The 15,772-nt window shown below is 42.3% G+C and overlaps 1 protein-coding gene across 1 annotated transcript in view; it reads left to right on the forward strand.

Moving 5' to 3' along the window:
* Nucleotides 1-15,772, forward strand: part of LOC134654758 (neurobeachin-like) — a 336,665-nt gene that overhangs the window by 99,556 nt on the left and 221,337 nt on the right. The window contains exons 12-20 of the mRNA XM_063510228.1: nt 2,960-3,182; nt 3,601-3,743; nt 4,212-4,298; nt 6,300-6,403; nt 6,948-7,147; nt 7,631-7,947; nt 8,226-9,774; nt 10,060-10,205; nt 10,347-10,511. Coding sequence (XP_063366298.1) covers nt 2,960-3,182; nt 3,601-3,743; nt 4,212-4,298; nt 6,300-6,403; nt 6,948-7,147; nt 7,631-7,947; nt 8,226-9,774; nt 10,060-10,205; nt 10,347-10,511 — 2,934 coding nt within the window. The remainder of the gene's footprint in view (nt 1-2,959; nt 3,183-3,600; nt 3,744-4,211; nt 4,299-6,299; nt 6,404-6,947; nt 7,148-7,630; nt 7,948-8,225; nt 9,775-10,059; nt 10,206-10,346; nt 10,512-15,772) is intronic.

Genomic DNA, 15,772 nt, shown 5'->3' on the forward strand with positions numbered 1-15,772 from the left:
CCAGGGGCTTTGCTTACATTACAGCGCACCTTGAGCAAATGGGTGATTTAATTTTAGACGTGTAAGACTTGATTGTAAAATAATAATAAATAAAATGGTTTACATGGGTAGGTACATTCAAATAAAATTTAATTCAAGTTCAAGAATCGGGTATATCAATTTTGCTACTCAGTTCAGATCAGTCAGCAAATAATGAGATTACGTTTAACGTAAAATAACCACGAATTAATGAAAACGTAATAACGATTAACCCAAATACGTAAAGGCCTGTAATAATGTCAGTAATTATGTACGAAACGAATACATATTGATTGGTTTGCGTGAGTGATCGGATTAACAGAGCAATCAATTAGTGCTCAAACGGACATCAAAGGACCCGCTGATGCATTACAATGTGTCGGTTTGCCCTTACCAAGGTTGCAGATCTCCACATTGTATGACAGTGTTCACATTGGATGCAAATTCGCACGCCATTGCTATATCGAGTCAGTGGGATAACCGCGTGGCACATACGCCGCAAAAGTGCATGGCGACTTATTCAATGAACTCATTTATAATTTCTCCATGTAATTTCGCAGCTCAGGTACCTTACGTCCCGGTACGAAGGTGTCCTATTTTGAAGCGTCCCGACCGCAATAGCATATTTGTACAGATGAAAATAATCATGTCCCATCATAATAATACATAATTCCTTTTTCTCCTTGCACCAATTTTACATGTCTCTGTTTGGCCCGATGGTTGACTGGTAGAGAATGCCATTAGGCATTAAGTCCGCCATTTGTACATTATTTTTGTGTATTGTGCAATAAAGTTTAAATAAATAAATAAATCATATTATTATTGTCTTGTAATACCATGGTATTGGTAATAGCATGGCATGCCATGCTGCCTCATCAAACCTTCTTCTTGTACTTAAGCTGACTGAAATAACATGACACGATTATTCTTTATATCTGTACCTACTACATTTGGTCCACTAAAATATTGAATTGAATTGGTACTTATTGTTGGTGCGAGTAAAGAACGAGTGAGTTTACAAATTCTGTAGCGACTAACGTTTACTGTACTCATGGACTCATGGTAAGGGTTAGTGGTCAATCCATTTATTAATAACCTACGAATGTTTAGACAGAATCAATCATTTATTTTGTTGTAAAGGCTCGGTTATTGAAGCGTAATATCGAAATGTTTGTTATTTTATTAGTATTTTGAATCTGGTTCGTAAATAAAACTGTTACAAAATTGTGGCAGTCAAATATGTTGTGAATATTTAAGGTGCATTTTATAAAGTTTTGTATGGAAACTATGATGTATAACCTAAATATAAAATGAGTGTGACTGAAAACTGAGATTCTGGATTGATATAAGATTTAGTATTAAGTGAATTATTATTTATGGATTTGTAAATGTTTTTACACCTTTTGTCTCCACCTTTATATTTTGTCTTTTTACTGCAATGAAACGCAACTTACAACAACTGCATAATAATATAATACCTATACATTATATCAAATATAGAAAATGAAAAAGGGTTATCTGAACTTGCTTAAGTATTTAAGATTCTTAAAAAATACAAAAGTATTGTCGGTAGTCAACATCAGTCTATTGACCACCGACAATATTTGACTCCACCTGTCATCATCATCATGTGGAGTAACTTGTAAGTTGCGTCGCGTTGCGTCTGCGCACATTAAGGTGCCGTGTTTGTCGATGGTTGTTAGCGCATGCTCCTCTTGCTTGCTCACGACTCTGGTCTCCGGATACTGCACTCCCACTTTTTTGTTTAAAAACACTAGCTTAAACGAACTTCATAGGTTTTTGTGATCGAGTACAATCTGCATTAAATTGATAGTGATAAAATTGCTGAATATATTTTATTTCTATGCTAGCAAAGGTGTGTTACAAGATATTTGGCCCACTTTATCTGTCACTATGTACTTGTTTAACATGAAATGCAGAGAGATATAAAATAAAACACGTAATATAAATGTACTTCTTTTTACAATTCAGCTGATAAAGCATTAATTTTCTAGAAGAAAGAGTATTTTTAGAGCACTTGAAGGACCTTATCGCTAGCATTGTAAAATGTGTTTCCCATTAAGACTTTTACAATTGAATCGAGGTTAAAGTAAATACACTCGAGAAAATGCAGAAAAGATGGAGATTCTATAAAACGACTTGCTTAGTAATTTTCATTGCTCTTGATTGTTGTTTTTTTATGGAATTGAAAAAGTAGTTTTTGGTAATATAATGTCATTATGCAATTTGTTTATTAAAATTAGTATAACTATAAAGTCAAAGGTAGTTTATGCATATTTAGTCTCTAAAGTTGAATTACACCTCATTTTGGAGATAAGCCTGCTGAATAATTCAAATATTCGCAATGAGCGAAGTTCGTTTAATCTAAACTGATTGATAATTCACAAACTTTAATATAATTCACTCTAAACTCTGATAATATTGAAATTTATTTCATGGATTTACATTAGAATGAGGTTTGTGAATTTACTGAGAAATTAGCTTCACCCCGACACTCCACAAATGTATTTTTTCAACACCGAACACTTGAAACCTCTGACACCTAGCTTGTCACTTGGACAGTCACAAAAAATGCTATATGTATGCTGTTTTTTATCTTATCCAATGGAGATAAGGCTGAAAAAAGTATACACATTTTTGCTACGACTGTATACAGGTCCGGTTCACCCACCGCATTGTGTAGTGGATTGCACCGGGGCTTAGCTTTTTCCCCAAACTACCGTGCCATGTCACGAAAAATGTTAAACATACCCGAAATACTTGGTGCCGAGATTGTTGTCGTAGCTTGATACGTGCCCTTCTTCAGTCCTAGCATTTTACAACTTATTAGACAAAGCAAGAGAGCAATGCTATCAACCATCGGACAGTGTAAAGTCAATGCTAATCGCAGTCTTTCTGCCAATCCTTCTTGACTTGGCAGTTGCTGGATCACGTGCTCTTCAACCCGGCGTTGTGGGTGCACACGCCGGCTGCGGTCCAGGCTAGACTGTACTGCTACTTGGCAACGGACTTTCTTGCTGACGCTCACATCTACGGCAGCGTGAGGCGAGTCAGCACAGTTCTGCAGACCGTACACACGCTCAAGTTCTACTATTGGGTGGTTAATCCGAGAGCGAAAAGCGGCATCACGCCCAAAGGATTAGGCGAGTTCTTTGTTGTTAAATGAATGCTAATATTGATCAGTAAATACTTTTGGCGTTATTTATAAACGGCTGCTAACTTAATCAGTTGATAACCGTCGTTTGTCCCTATCAGCCGCTATGCCACTAAAGAGGGACAAACGATGATTATCAGCTGATTAACTTAGCAGATGTTAATTAATAACACAGTTACAGTTTTCTATTTAAATGTTGTACAAACTCCATTCCTTTGTTGCGCGTTGAAAAGTTTTCACTTAGTTTACTTTTATTATGTTAACTAATTTTATGTTACGTACAAGGTCTCGTCAAAAGGCTTGTACTTTTCGGTGTTCTAAAATTCTATTAAATGTTAAATTAATTTGTGATGCTTATCTAGTTTGAATTAAATTCTGACTTTGAACATATTTTTACTACTTTTCAGACGGTCCCCGGCCAGCACATAAAGACATCCTCACGATTCGCGCATACATTCTACTGTTCCTGAAACAACTTATCATGATTGGAAATGGCGTTAAAGAGGATGAACTTCAGTCTATCTTGAACTACCTTACTACCATGCATGAGGTAAGTTTTTATTTAGTCTAAAGTCTCCATCATCTAAGCTTATTTCTCGGATTATCCTTAGACTTCATTTTGTAAACTATCACATAGTAATAAATGTATGTGAAGCGTTTGAAGTAGCCCGTATGTAAAGGTAAGGTGTGCTTTTAATTCAACCCAATGGTCTCGGGTTTGGAACCTGGCTTGTACCAATGAGTGATATTTACCTGTGTAGCTTTTCGGAGGAGAACCACTGTGAACTAAGAAGCCGGACTAATCCCAAAAATGCCTAGTTTTTCTGGGTTGTGGGTTGTAAGGTCAGATGACAGTCGCTTTTGTAAAAACTAATGTTGATTCTTGAAGGTTATAAGTACTAAAGCTAAGCCCGGCCAAAGCCTTTAGCATGCAAGCAGAAAATAATGACGAGATTTACTTAGTTTAACCAAAGGTTACAAGGAAGTTAATTTATATTTGTGATGATAAACTTTTCAGGATGAAAATCTACACGACGTTCTACAAATGCTGATTTCGCTGATGTCTGAACACCCAAGTTCCATGGTACCAGCTTTTGACGCTAAAGTAAGTACATATTACTTTCTAAGGCACTAATTATTCAAATTAGACTTAATAGTCACCAATTTCCAAATGAAACGTAAAAGTAAGAATGGTGTCATAGAATTCTTTGTCTTAATCGGGTTAGCTTCGGTAGCTTAGTTGGTCTAGCTAGCTTTGAAATGGGAGTTCATGTTGTAAGAGTTCTGGCATTTTTCCGTTATTAAAAAAAACAATCAATATATATTATAACAATGTGCGTACCGCTAAAACTCAGAAATGAGTCCCGATACGATCTAGGAAGTTGTATGGTGTGGTAGCCCTCTACCTCCCGTCCATGAAGAAGTTTCCCGTTTTTACCTGAAGGGTGCACACTTGAAGATATAAGGGCTGAAAGTTTCGCCCAGACCCAGACCCAGAAGCAATTGTTTTGTTTTTGAATTTTGAACCTTAACTTATTAAACGAAAGTTCAGAATAGATTGTGAAATATATACCTACAAAAATTTGTATCTGGTGTGGTGTCTCGGAGGCTAGACATTTCTAGAACAGTCCAGAACATTCGAGCGTATTCGAGAGCATTCCACAGCATTTCAGAACATTCTGGAATGTTTTCGAATGTTCGAGAGCATCCCAGATCATTGTGGAACATTCCAGAACACTCAAAAGTGTTCTGGACCATTCAAAGCCTTTTTTGGTAGGGTCGGAGTGGAGCTACATATTGATAGTATATAAAGCAAGATCCATCCCATTTTTAGAACAGTTCAGAACATTCGAGAGTATTCGAGAGCATTCCAAAACATTTCAGAACATTACGGAATATTCCAGAACACTCTCGAATGTTTCTGGAATATTGTAACTATTGTAAGACATTTGATTTTTTTAGTTAAAATTTTTTACAACTACCGCACAACCACATGTCAACTCTCTGAGCGAAGCCGGGTAGCTCAGCTAGTTATTATATAATTAACTTAGCAGACGGCTTTGGTAAATCAATCAAACTGCTCAGTAATTAATTGGTAGGTGATTGAAATTACGGACTTTCAAGTAAACACTCATGATAGTATTTCTGTTTAAGGGTCAATTATATTCACAAGCCAAAAAAGCCTATTTCAATCAATTAACGATTAATATAATAAAGTTTGCAAGTTGTTTATAATTGCGTCCGAACATTTCCGCAAATAGGAAGTGAGGAACTCGCTACAAGTGTTTTCCAACTTTTTATGTCGTAATGCTTTTGAAACGTTAAACAATTAACAGACACCATTTTGTTTTATTAGCTGCGGGCGGCGGGTAGCCTTGTTGTTTGATTTGATAACTTGTTTTATGAAAAATAATAATTTTAATAAAATTGCTATGTTTGTTTAATGTTTGTGGCGGTTTGTCGATGCTGCATTTTTATTTTTCTATGGATACTTGCCCACTAAAAACTTTACTAAAATGCTACATTGATTATATGTATTTTCTTAGTGATTCACTTTTGACAAGTACTTACTATCGTATCTATAACTATGGCCTTGATGGCACTACCCTAGAAATCCAATCGGTTGACTATGCTCCTCGGAAACGTAGGTAACTGAATATAAATAAATAGGGACGCAACTTGTGGTACTCTGCTTATCGACGAATTTCAATAGTAGACGAACATTGTCACGTCGGTCAGTTATATCAATGAATAATTTCAATTTGTTCACATGAACATTGTAAAGTATAAACTGAAATAAATGTCATATACAAATAAAAAGTGACCAAGGCCTCCATGCCCAAGGCTGGAATCGAACCAGCGTCCTCTGCTATCGCGACAGGTGCCTGAGCCATTTGGCCACCTGGGTCATGGCGGCATAGGTCGAATTTTTCCATTGTATTCCTTACTGAAGGCTTATGGCGCCCCCTGACCATCCCTAAGGTAGAACAGTACCACCTCCTAACCGAATCAACTCAGGTGATTTCTAAAAATAATTTAGTTTGTTCTAATACTTATGTCAAATATAGTTTTCAACGGTGCTATAGTGAAGTAATTTAACTTGCAGGGAGGAGTGCGGACGATCTTCAAGCTGTTGTCATCTGAAAGCCAATTAATCAGGCTGCAGGCGCTCAAGCTGCTCGGCTTCTTCCTGAGCAGGAGCACACACAAGTAAGTAAAAATAAAGTACAGTCTAAACAAAATAAATATCTGAACACGCCTCTATTGTCAGGGCGTTAGAGTGCGTGTTCAGATATTGTGAACACCTTGGCCGCTCCGATATCGGATGGCGACTGTAGTAGCCTGGGATGATGGCGCAGAATTTGGCGTCTACTGACAGGACAGGATTAAAGTAGTTGGAACTTTAGAGTTTTAATTAAGTTTCGCTTTATCAGACGATCATTAGTTACATACAAGGCAAATGCAAAGACGCGCAAACTAGCGCGGAATATGAAAACTGGAGTATATTTAAGGCGTAAATTGCATCCACACTGTATAAATGGATTTCATTTACTTTAAGTTCCAAAGTTACATTAGGTATTTGAAACAGATCAATCGAATTAAATAAACTAAACATTGTCTGGATGGATATGATTTTAGTGCCCTAATTAATCAATTATAACAGCATGCTATTAAGTATGGGGTATTTTAGCAAAACACACAATGGAGGAACAATATTCAACCAATTAAATTTTATATACGTTCACATTTACAGGCGAAAATACGACGTAATGTCACCGCACAACCTCTACACGCTCCTCGCTACGCGTCTCGCTGGCGGCGGCTCGGGCGGTGAGGCGCTAGCCTTACCCGCGTACAACGCCCTCTATGAGCTGCTGACGGAACATGTTGGTCAGCAAATACTGTACACGAGTCATCCGGAGCCGCAACCACATTTTAGACTGGAGAATCCGAGTAAGTTGCCTTATAATATAAAAAAATACTCTTACACAACCTCTACACGCTCCTAGCTACGTGACTTGCCAACGGCGGCTTAGTCGGTGAGGCGCTAGCCTTACCCGCGTACAACGCCCTCTATGAGCTGCTGACAGAACATGTTGGCCAACAAATACTGTACACGATTCATCCAGAGCCGCAGCCGCAATTTAAACTCGAGAACCCTAGTAAGTGTTGAATTGTATTTATTTATTTTATTTTATTTGTTTGGAAAATTTACAGCTAGAGTAACAAGTTAGGTAATAACATAGAAACAGTGAGCCAATTACAAGTTTCCGGTTATTTTTTCAAACTTCTAAACAACTACTGATATTCGGTTACACCATCTCTATAATGTACCTTTTCTTTCAAGTCACTATTTTGTCATACATTTGTACCTAAATTAATCTTACCTATTTAACGCCAATCAAGTTTTCACCATTATCTACCTTTCTTCCGCAGTGATCCTAAAAGTCGTCGCCACGCTCATCCGTCAATCCAAACAAACAGAACAGCTCCTCGAAGTCAAAAAACTCTTCCTCTCTGACATGACCTTACTCTGCAGCAACAACCGCGAGAACCGCCGAACCGTCCTCCAAATGTCCGTCTGGCAGGAATGGCTGATAGCCTTGGCTTATATCCACCCGAAGAACGCCGAGGAACAGAAGATATCGGACATGGTTTATAGTTTGTTCAGGATGCTGTTGCATCATGCGATTAAGCATGAGTATGGGGGGTGGAGGGTGTGGGTTGATACGCTTGCTATTGTGCATTCTAAGGTTAGTAATTGTTTATTTATTTGTCTATTTTAGTCCTTCGCGAGAAGAGATAGATGACTGATAGTTATCAATCATCTCGCGGTTGCTTTGCAGTACTTTGCAGTAATTTGGGCATATTTATACTTTACGTTACGTTTTATTCTTCTATATTATCAGTTCTCTTTGCCACATCAAAGTAACCGGATGACCAACTTATGTCAGCATATCTTGAGCCACGTTATAACTTGTAATTGTATAACTATAGCTAGAGTATTTATTCTTCCCGTAATATTTTCCAGGTATCATACGAAGAGTTCAAACTCCAGTTCGCCCAAATGTACGAGCACTACGAGCAACGGCGAGCTGACAACATCACCGACCCGGCGGAGCGGCAACAGCGCCCGATCTCCACCATCTCCGGCTGGGACCGCCCCGACCCCACACCGCCAGAACCCACACACAAAAGCCATCATGCCGCTCAAACGGAAATTGGCAAAGGCCTCTCCCTAAGAGAGGTCGAAGCCTGTAGTTGTACCAATAAAGAAGATACAAGTGATGACGCGCGGACTACAGAACCTGTGTACAGTGAAGTGTGTAAAGCCCATAGTCCTATTAAAAATACCGAAGTGCCCTGCGTCGACGGTTGTGATAGTGTAAAATGTACAGATAGTGAGCATGCTGTGGATGAAGACGGACGACGCAGCGAGACCGGCGCGGAGAATGAGCTAGTGCAGTCTATTATTAATGAAAATATTCTTCTAGAGAGCTCTGAGTCCGGATTGGGAACGATAGAAGCGGATTCAGAGAAAACGGAGAAACCTTTGTCCAGGCAAGGGAGCTTAGATTACATTCCAGTGAGAGACGTAGGCGAAAATGTACTTAAAGATGATAACACGGATAAAAGTGAAGGTATTCCTTCTAGTTTATCAGCGAGCGAAACGGCGAGTCCGGAGCGCGTCGCTGATCCCTTACATTTATCGAATGAGAGAGAATCTGATCTATCAGATCCGTCCGAATTGTACTTAACTCCCAGCGAAGCGACTAGTCCTAAGAAAACACAAGATAAGACTGACTCAATCATTCCTGATGATATGGACAGCGATGATCCAAAGAACATCGCTATTACCATTGTTAACGACGTGTTGTCGATAGCGCTTGAAACTGTTAGGTTAAAAGCTGACGACGACACTGATTCTGGGGCCATTTCAGGCGGATTGCATTCTGAAGGCAATACTCCTAACGGCCGAGAAGATTTCGAACAAGAAATCGAAGAAATTATCGATGAGAAGCGAACAGCTGAAATGATCGCTAACGAAGTTATCACAGACATACTATCATCTGTTGTAACTAGGAGTGAACAGAAACAGAGTGAATTAGTAGAAGAAGAAGATAACAGCCACCATAGAGTTATACCATCCGACCATCCACACGAAGGAAACGTTCTGCCGTTAGACGGTGAATTCTTAGTCGATTCTCCACGAAAAGAACCAGCGGAAAGAATAGAAACCGAAGAAGTAGACGAAGTTACAAAAGAAAATGCGAAAAACGAAAGCCAAAGAATGGAAACCAACGAACCGGAGGAGCATAAGACTCCAGAAATCCCACCGATTTCGACGATTAGTGAAAATATTTCCCTTGTGAATAAGAAGGAACAAGAGAATGAAGAGGAGAGAAATCGTGAAGCGAACGAAAGGGACAAGAGAAGAGTGAGCTTACCGGGTGATAACGAGATGAAGCAGGATAGTAATAAGAGCGAGGGTGTGTCCTCGCAAGGAACGAATACGTCCACGTCGCCAAAGAGGCCGCGAAGTGCATCTACAAGCACTCAAGTAGATTCCAATCACTTTGGTAAGTTTATAAAATGTAATCTGTAATAATCTTAATTCCTCTTACCATACCTTATCATTATCATGGAGTTTTGTGAATTACATCCAAGTACTACCATTTAAGGCTCGCTATTTAACTAGTGTGACGAACGGCTTTTAAGAACGTTTCTTTTATATTCTGTACCTATTGGATTTAGCATCTTTGAATATTCTAAGCCTACTTGAATAAAAAATTTCAAATTGAATTTGAACCAAACATGTCAATAACCTAAGGTTGGTCGCATAATTCACATCGTCGTGTTTTCAGAAACGAAGCGGCCATCAAAGTGTTCTCGGCCGATGTTCTCACCAGGACCGACGAGACCGCCCTTCCGTATACCGGAGTTCCGCTGGTCATACATACACCAGCGGCTGCTTTCTGATGTCCTGTTCTCATTAGAGACCGATATACAGGTATAAAACTTGTAAATTTTCTCCGTAAAGTCGCACAGTGTGTCATATAGTCTACAAGTAGATGTTTCACACACAAGTTTCTGCGAATTAACAGTAAAAATTAAGTAGTACAATGCTATAATCATTAATCTTTCCCGTCAGGTCTGGCGCAGCCACTCAACCAAATCAGTGATCGACTTCGTGAACAGTAGCGAGAACGCCATCTTCGTGGTCAACACCGTGCATTTGATCAGCCAGTTGGCGGATAACCTCATTATTGCCTGTGGAGGCTTGCTGCCTTTGCTGGCATCCGCTACATCACCCAACGTAAGCTATAGATTAGACATTATTTATTACACAAATCTATTTATAAATCGGACGGACAAAAGGTGGACTAAAATTGTGACTGAATGGACAGGACCACCAGGAAAAAGATATAAGGGTAGGCCACAAAAGCGCTGGTCAGACGACATAGTTCAAATAGTTGAAAAAACGGGAAAAAATTGGAAGAAACTAGCTACAGACAGAGAACAATGGAAGGGACTCGAGGAGGCTTTTACACAATAGGGATCAGTGAAATGAAATAATAAAACAACATATAAAATAAACTAAAATTATATTTTACCAAAAAAACTGCTATATAACTACACATTTCGCTGAAATAAATAAGGCTGTAATAATAATAATAAAAATGTCGGAGCAGCGATTATCGGATCAGGTGCGCGTCATTCAGAGGCTAAAGCGCCTGGATGACGCGACACTTGATCGGCTTCGCCAGGAGGCTCTCTCTGCTCGCGCGGACTCCACCTCGGTGCGAGATCTGCCCGCCATGTCGCCGGATCCGGTGCCCGCACCCGACCTGGCACCGGGGGCGCCACGGGTTGATTTTTGCACCGATGAGGGGGATTTCGCGAGTCAGAATGTGAGTACAACTGCTAATGAGCAACTGAGGAGGACTTTGGAAGAGGCGATTACGCAGTATCGTGCCACAACCAACTCTAGGCCCCGATTACCACGTCTGCCTATGAATAGACGCAATCTAGCGCTAATGGGAGCCCTAAACGCTTTACTAGAGCCACATTTACGGACTAGTAAAGATTTAGATGATACGCACTCAATCATGTACTGCGGAGCCATCGCGGCGTGCCGTGTTGCTCGAGTCAAGTTTCCGGACGCTGAACGTGCACCTAGGACCGTCGGAGGTGTCCCTGCATGGCAAGCGCGGATTGAGCGACGTATCAGCTCGTTTAGGACTCTCATCGCAAAGCTGATCTGCTTCAGGGGGGGCAACAATCGCCCCCGAGTAATGCGCTTTGTGAACCAGGCGTTCGCGGGGACGGATATCAGGCCCCGCGACTACATGGCCAATCTCACAGAGCGCATCGACTTTCTAAAGCAGAAAGTCTATGCATGGGCAAACCGTATTCGCCGCTACAGAGAGCGTGTGGATCGATTCCAGCAGAATCGCCGTTTTCAAAGTGACCAAAGGAAGGTATACCGAAAGTGGGAGGAAACCAACCTTCGTGCGTCCGACACGCAGCCACCGAATGCTACTGCCATGACTGACTTCTGGCGTAGCATCTGGTCGGTGCCTGTCGGACACACCGAGGGGGGTTGGATGAGTGTTGTCGAGCGTGAGTGCGAGTCCATCGAATCCATGGGGGCAGTCACCATCAGCCCCGATGACGTGAGTTGTGCCATCCGCACGGCCCAGAACTGGAAAAGTCCTGGGCCGGATGGATTGCACAACTTCTGGCTAAAGTGGTTCCGATGCTCGCACTCGCGCTTGGCAGCACAATTTCAACAAGCCCTCGAGCTTGGTTCTCTCCCACCTTCCTTAACAACTGGTGTCACCTTCCTGCTCTATAAGTCCGGTAGTACCACGGAAGCGAAGAACTACAGACCCATCACATGCTTGCCTACACTATACAAGCTCCTTACATCCATTTTGAGAGCAAAAATCAACGCGCACATTGTCGCAAACAATATTCTGGCTTCCGCTCAAAATGGATGTAGGGTTGGGTCCCGTGGTACTAAAGAGCTCCTCCTCATAGACATGACCATCTGCCAACAAGTCCGGCGGAACAGGGGTGCCTTCTCAGTCGCTTGGATTGACTATAAGAAGGCCTATGATTCGGTGCCTCATTCATGGCTGGGGAGGGTCTTAGAGCTTTATAAAGTTGATGCAGCTTTGAGAGCCTTCCTAAGCGCGTGTATGAGGCAGTGGACCACAGTCCTTCGTCAACCAGGAGGCGGAGATGACCGCCCTGGCCCGCAGGATTTTATAAGGATTGAGCGAGGAATCTTTCAGGGCGACAGTCTGAGTCCCCTGTGGTTCTGCCTAGCTTTGAATCCCCTCAGCACCCTGCTGAAGGATTTGGGACTAGGTTGCCGGCTCCGGAGTGGGGGTGAAGTCATTTCTCACCTTCTGTACATGGATGACCTCAAATTATTTGCACCAAATAGCCGAGACTTGTTGGAGCTACTGAAAACCACCGACGTCTTCAGTAGTGCCATCAACATGGAGTTTGGTGTCGATAAATGTGCGGTTATGCATGTACAGCGGGGGAGGGTTGTAAATTCAACAAATTTACAACCTTCTGAGACAATGTCTTTCAGATCTATCTCTGAGTCAGAAACCTATAAATACCTTGGTATGTCACAGTCGTTGGGTATTGAGGACGAGGGTATTAGACGGTCGGTGAAGGAGCGCTTTTTCAGTCGGCTCACAAAAGTCCTTAATAGTCTTTTGTCAGGAGGCAACAAAGTGCGCGCCTTCAACGCCTGGGTAATGCCCCTGCTCACATACTCCTTTGGCATACTAAGGTGGACTCAGACCGAGCTGGATGCCCTGGATCGGAGGGTCCGATCACTGCTCACCGCGCATCGCATGCTACACCCACGCTCGTCAGTTATGAGATTGTACATCCCACGGAAATGTGGAGGCCGAGGCTTCCTAAACGCCAAGGATCTCCACAACCGCGAGGTGTACAATCTCAGGAATTATTTCCTTAACAACGACTGTGGGATGCATCGTGATATGGTGGCAGTAGACAGGAACCTCACGCCGCTCTCCTTGGCAAACGAGAACTGGCGCAAACCTGTGGTACTAAGTACTGCGGATCGCAGGGCGGCATGGGAGAGTAAGGTGCTACACGGGCGGTTCTACAAGGCCCTCACGGGACCCGATGTGGACCTGCTCGCGTCGGTGAACTGGTTACGATTCGGGGACCTCTTCGGAGAAACCGAGGGTTTTGCCTGTGCAATTGCGGACGAAGTAATGATGACGAACAACTATCGGAAGTATATCCTGAAGGACGGTACGGTCGACATTTGTCGGGCATGCCGTCGTCCCGGAGAGTCACTCAGGCATATCATTTCCGGTTGTTCTCATCTTGCTAACGGCGAGTACTTGCACAGACATAATCTCGTAGCCAGGATTATACACCAGCAGCTTGCTCTTCTATACGGCCTTGTGGACCGCGAAGTACCGTACTACAAGTATTCACCTGCGCCAGTTCTCGAGAATGGTCGTGCCACGCTCTATTGGGATCGATCTGTCATCACTGACAGGACTATTGTAGCCAATAAGCCTGACATTGTGATAATAGATCGATCGCAACGCCGGGCCGTGCTCGTTGACATCACCATCCCCCATGATGAGAATCTCGTGAAAGCCGAGAAGGACAAGTCCAGCAAGTACCTAGACTTGGCTCACGAGATAACCGCCATGTGGGATGTTGATTCGACGATCATTGTCCCGATAGTCGTTTCAGTGAACGGTCTAATAGCGAAGAGTCTCGACCAACATCTTGAGAGACTCTCGCTAGGTGGTTGGATCAAGGGTCAGATGCAGAAGGCGGTGATCTTGGACACGGCGCGGATAGTCCGCCGGTTCCTCTCTCTGCAGCCCTGACCACCGGCAGCTTGGGCCTTGCCCCGCTGCTGGCGGCACCCTAGGTTAGGTTTTTTATAATATGTTTATAAGTATTTTGTATTGTTTTTGTAAGTGTTTTTGTATTTTATTTTTATATCCATATTATAAAATAACCTAACTTAAGACCAAAAATAAATAAAGAGAATAAAAATTTATAAATAGGGATTTGACATATACGAGATAGAGGTATATTATATCAAAATCATGGATTCCTCTAAAGCGTTTGATAAAGTAATAAACATTTTTACTTCTGTGGAAATTGAAGTCGGTTTAGATAAATGAGTGTTTCTTGTACTGAATTACTTTGTTTCTCTCCGATATTATTGGGGTTTTGTGGGCCTTTGAGTGTCGCTTCGACCAAGCTATGATCTATTGTGACAGCCCTTTAAAGTTCACTACTGATGCCCGTTGAATCCAGGAAGCTCCAGATTCTTTGGGCCGTAATGCTCTGTACCTCATAGGGTTCCAGTATGTGTCGCCCTAGGTAGGTACTTCTTTTGGACATTAGTGGTCCGCAGGAACAGAGAATGTGCATAGCAGTCTCCTCTGACTCCTGACAGAACCTGCATGTCGCATCTTGTTTTTTCCCTATTCGGAACATGTGTTTGTTCAACTTGCAGTGTCCAGTCAAAATTCTAGTCACCGCGCAAGTTTTGTGTCTTTTGAGCCCTAGAAGCTCCTTAGCAGTTTTGCTGTTGAACCCTTTGATTAGAGCTTTCGAGTGTTCTTGTCCTCTGACGAACTTCCACCAATCGATTGCTCTCGCTTTTTCCATGTTGTTGAGCAGAGAATATGCGTCCCGTTTTGTGATTCCACAAAACGGTTCTGGGCCGACCAGGGGTGTGTCTGCGCCCTTCCTAGCAAGTTCATCCGCTTCTTCGTTTCCGTTAATGTCGGAGTGCCCTGGTACCCATCTAAGTATGACTTTGTTGGAGTTAGCCAGTGCATTTAGGTTTGATTTACAGTTCTGGACTAGTTTTGAGTTTGACTCAAGAGATTCTAGTGCCAGCAGAGCAGCCTGGCTGTCTGAGTTGATGTAGATATGCTGGTGTCTCAGGTTTCTATCCAGGTTGATCTCCGCACATTTGTTGATGGCGAAGACTTCTGCCTGGAAGATTGAGGCCTGTGTGCCCATGCTGACGCTAACTCTGAGCTTAGGTCTCTCACCATAGATCCCGCATCCTACATCATTGCCTTTCTTGGAACCATCCGTATACCAATTGAGGCTTCCCTCTTCGACGAACATTTGGTCGTTAGACCATTTGTCTCTAGGAGGTATTTCTACTGTGTACAGTTTAGTGAAGTGACATTGAGTGTGCGTGTCATCTGTGGGCATGCTAAGGGTTCTATTTGCAAAAACCCAGGCCTTTAGTTTGGTTAATGCTTGAGAGCGCCATTTTGGCCTGTTTAGCGTGCAGACTCTGTAGATGCACTGCTTGGCCTCCTTTTGCACCTGCAAGTGGAGTGGTATAATGTCCAGCAGTGCATCTAGGGCCGCCCCCGGCGTCGAGGAGAAGGCGCCTGTTGCTGTTAAACAAGCCGTGCGTTGCAGGCTGTTTAATGTGTCTATTGCTGTCTTTTGGCTGGTTTTGTTACACCAGACTGCGGAAGCGTAGGTGATAATTGGCCTCACTACAGCTGTGTATAACCA

Source organism: Cydia amplana, chromosome 15 (genome assembly GCF_948474715.1).
Source record: "Cydia amplana chromosome 15, ilCydAmpl1.1, whole genome shotgun sequence".
In the NCBI taxonomy this organism is placed as follows: domain Eukaryota; kingdom Metazoa; phylum Arthropoda; class Insecta; order Lepidoptera; family Tortricidae; genus Cydia; species Cydia amplana.